At 25.5% G+C, this 3,718-nt stretch overlaps 2 protein-coding genes across 2 annotated transcripts in view; one reads left to right on the forward strand and one right to left on the reverse strand.

Moving 5' to 3' along the window:
- Positions 1-427, forward strand: part of LOC108685792 (gustatory receptor for sugar taste 64e-like) — a 4,510-nt gene extending 4,083 nt beyond the window's left edge. Inside the window, exons 8-9 of the mRNA XM_018190763.1 lie at positions 6-79; positions 362-427. Coding sequence (XP_018046252.1) covers positions 6-79; positions 362-427 — 140 coding nt within the window. The remainder of the gene's footprint in view (positions 1-5; positions 80-361) is intronic.
- Positions 428-1,381: 954 nt separating this feature from the next.
- Positions 1,382-3,718, reverse strand: part of LOC108685550 (gustatory receptor for sugar taste 64f-like) — a 4,448-nt gene continuing 2,111 nt past the window's right edge. Inside the window, exons 7-11 of the mRNA XM_018190405.1 lie at positions 3,016-3,170; positions 2,505-2,667; positions 2,035-2,124; positions 1,649-1,738; positions 1,382-1,398 (exon numbers count right to left, since the gene is read on the reverse strand). Of these exons, the coding sequence (XP_018045894.1) occupies positions 1,390-1,398; positions 1,649-1,738; positions 2,035-2,124; positions 2,505-2,667; positions 3,016-3,170 (507 nt within the window). The 3' untranslated portion in view covers positions 1,382-1,389. The remainder of the gene's footprint in view (positions 1,399-1,648; positions 1,739-2,034; positions 2,125-2,504; positions 2,668-3,015; positions 3,171-3,718) is intronic.

The raw sequence follows: 3,718 nt of genomic DNA on the forward strand, positions 1-3,718 counted from the left end.
GCTTCATTTACTCAGCACTGATAACATCACGCTCACTGGAATGCGTTTCTTTTCTATTACACGAAATTTTCTGTTGGCGGTAAAAACAAATCAAGATTTAATAAAAAATTCTTTAGCATTTCATATATCATATACAATATAACAGTTTTCTTTAAGAAACAAAATCATTTTACGATAGTGATATCTATATTATTTCACAGAGTATAAAGTATGTTATACTCGATTTAACTATTGCATTAATACATTAAAAAGGAGGAAAATTTAATAGTTTAATGTTTTTAATAATAAAAATTGTTGTGTTTTATTATATTCCAATATCTTTATTTATGAACATCATTTATTTTTATAAATTTATGTACAGGTGGCTGGTGCAATTGTAACGTACGAAGTTGTGCTGCTACAATTTAATGTCGCAATGAACAAATAAATATGCAATAGTGTACGTCAACAAAAAGCAAATATTATAATCTAGATTATACAAGATATAATATAAGTAAAATTAATTAAAATTAAAATCCCATCCCATACATTTTCATGTCGACGCAATTTTTACTAAATGCTATTTTCACAATTATACTATTTTACAAAAATATATATTTTGTAAGACAATATTTTTATGCAAGAAATATTTATTATAACAGAATATATTATATTTATTATAACAGAATATATTATATTTATTATAACAGAAATTCGTCAAGAATTGTCGCTTTGGTTATGTATTATTTCAATATATTTCCTAATATATATTCATAACACAATATTTTCTATAATTTACATAAATTTTTATAATTATATAAATGTATTGTGTACAATCATTTTTATATTTACATTCAGATAAATTAAGGATTCAATGTATTTAATTTTAATAAAATCTTTCAAAATCTAATACTCTATTCCTACAAAAATATAATTTTTGTTGTATAAACTTTACTTTGTACGAGATTCTTAAATACTATATTTAAATAACATTTTTTAGTTCATTCACAGCAACATTTACACAATTATTGCCACATCATCAACAGATAAAAATATATTTGTATGTTCTTTTAATCCATTCCTGTGGATGACGATGTGTTCTCCGCAGCTAAATCTATAAGTGCGTATACATATTTTGTAACAATATTAAATTCAACACTGGTGAAATATCCTTTCCGCTTTTCTCCAGAATATATATCAAGTTAATGAAATCCAAAGGAAAACTAGAACAAAAGGTAAACCAAGAAATAAAATCATATAAAGAGAAATTACGAATAAAGTAAAAGTAGTCATACTAAAAGTATTATAAAAAAAAGAATTTTATGTCATAACACAATTCATATACTTATCTTATATAAAATTGCAGAAAAATTACCATAAATAATGTGAAAATAGAGGACTTCAGCGGTTTTATTTTACCTATATAAAATATACAAAATATAATATAAAAGCTATAATAATATGAGAGAGAAAGATCTTATAAAAAGATCAATTTATGGAAATTGGTTACAAAAAAAGGGAACAATAAAAAAAAATACCATAAAATGCAATAATGTATGTAATGCAATTTCAAATTTATTTAATGATAGCATTTATTATAATAAAATTTTGCGTTTTGTAGTCAATATAGTGATATCGATTTCCTTTTCGAAAATCCTCTCTACCTCACCTCACAAGCAGTTACATTCGTCTGGTCCGCTTGTTGAACGGAGTTAAATTGTACCAGAACGAGTTCATAAGTCACGATAGTTCCTGCAACCTATCATTTCAATTATCATTCATATAGTTGTACAAGGTGTATTAATCATAATTATTATTTAAAATTAATCTAAATCTTGTCTTAATTATAAAGGATAGTTCGTTGTTCAGTTAAATTAAATAAAATATTATAGCAAATAAATATACATATTTCCAAAATATTTTTTTTCCAAAAGAAGATGTAACAGAGACAAAATATGAATAATATGCAAATAAATAACCGTATTTTACGCGATAAGTTCGCTTTTAGTCAAACAATTAAACTACATTTAATTCGTTCAAATTGTCATTACTTACGGTTAACACAAGGCCTCTCGTTATGGAAAAAAACTTCATTCCTGTCAAGCTAATATTATCTGTCGTTACTTGCGTTAAGAATCTTGAGACCTGCGCAACGTTAAACGTTATGTGCAAACTTACATACAATTTTTTGTACAAACTTATATATAAGTAAAAAACGATCGAAAAAATTAATATATAATAATCTAATATATAATAATCTTATAAATAAATAACATTCATTATTTTTTTTTCTTACAACTGATATCATATAATCTTTTAGATCCCCACAAGTTCTTTTATTATGAAGAAGAAACTTAATTTTCTTTAATGAAAAGTTTCTAATTTATTATTAACGCATAAAGAAGATACATGTTGACAGATATTAAATTTTTACTTAGAACTTTTTCTCTCGGATTATCACGTGTCAGTTATGAAGATTAATCGATCTATATTATATGTATAATAATATTTCTCTCAAAACAAACCTCATTGCTGTAACCAGAACTAGTGACACTATACAAAATCGGTGCTGGTAGACGGGATTCATCATGAATAGAAGCCGCGTACAGGGATACCGCAGTTGTTCTCGCCAAAAGAAAACCGAAGGAAAAACCAAAGTAGATTTTTCGTATGCTACCACGCATTGGACTGTTTAAAAAATTTATGCAATTTTTAGGATCTACTGTTTTGAAAAATTCATTCAACTTTGTGTGTTCTACTCCCTAAAAATTCTATAGCGTAATTTTGATATAAGTTTTGATATAAAATTTGATATAAAACTGTCTTATATTCAGACAAAAAATTCAGACTAATATTAGCACAATAAAAATTAGTAATGTCGTAAATAAATCTAAATATTATATATTATATATACATATATATATATATAAAGGAATGATAGATGAAATTTTTTATATTGGATCTAAGAAATTCAATGTATAATATATTTAAAGATAAAATTGTTATTGTAAATTATATGTTAGATAGAAAATGTACTTGAAGGAAAACAGCAATTGCATACAGATGAAGTACAAGTCTATAGCAAAGGACATAAGCACGATGCCTGAGATGTAAGTATCCACTCTGCGCGTAAGAGTCGCCAAATGATTGTAGTCACTCCTGGCTTCAGCCCACCACCATTCCGGCATCGCCTTAACGAGATAATAGTGACGAGTTGTTAGTAAAAGCAAAGCTTTTCATGTTGTAATCAATGATTTTTTCTTCGATTAAAGTAATACATTGAGCTAATATTCTACTTGAGTGTTCCTGTATATCATTTTATGCTTGTTATTTACCGAACGTTAGAAAAGAAAAATGATACACAGACTACTCGGGTGATTTTTTTCTGAACACGTCCCTTCTCTCTAAAACTTTTAGAGTAAATTGTTACTCCGAAGAGTGAAATCTTTTTTTCTCTTAAAAATTGAAAATTAAGCCACTCTCTTCAAGACTACTGATTCTTCACTTTATTGATTCTTTACTTTACTTTCATTCTTTAAAGTGAGCTTCCACTCCAAAGAATTTAAAAGGTTTACATCAACAATTAAAATATATATATAGTTTGAATAAATCCTCAAAAAAAATTTAAATTATTCAATGAATATTTAATTTTTCAAAATAAATAATTAATTATTAATCAAATTAAAATATTTAGAGTATTAAACTTCTTCTACTTATTATAATTCTTTAAGGAAAAAAA

This window comes from Atta colombica, unplaced genomic scaffold (genome assembly GCF_001594045.1).
Source record: "Atta colombica isolate Treedump-2 unplaced genomic scaffold, Acol1.0 scaffold100, whole genome shotgun sequence".
Lineage (NCBI taxonomy): Eukaryota > Metazoa > Arthropoda > Insecta > Hymenoptera > Formicidae > Atta > Atta colombica.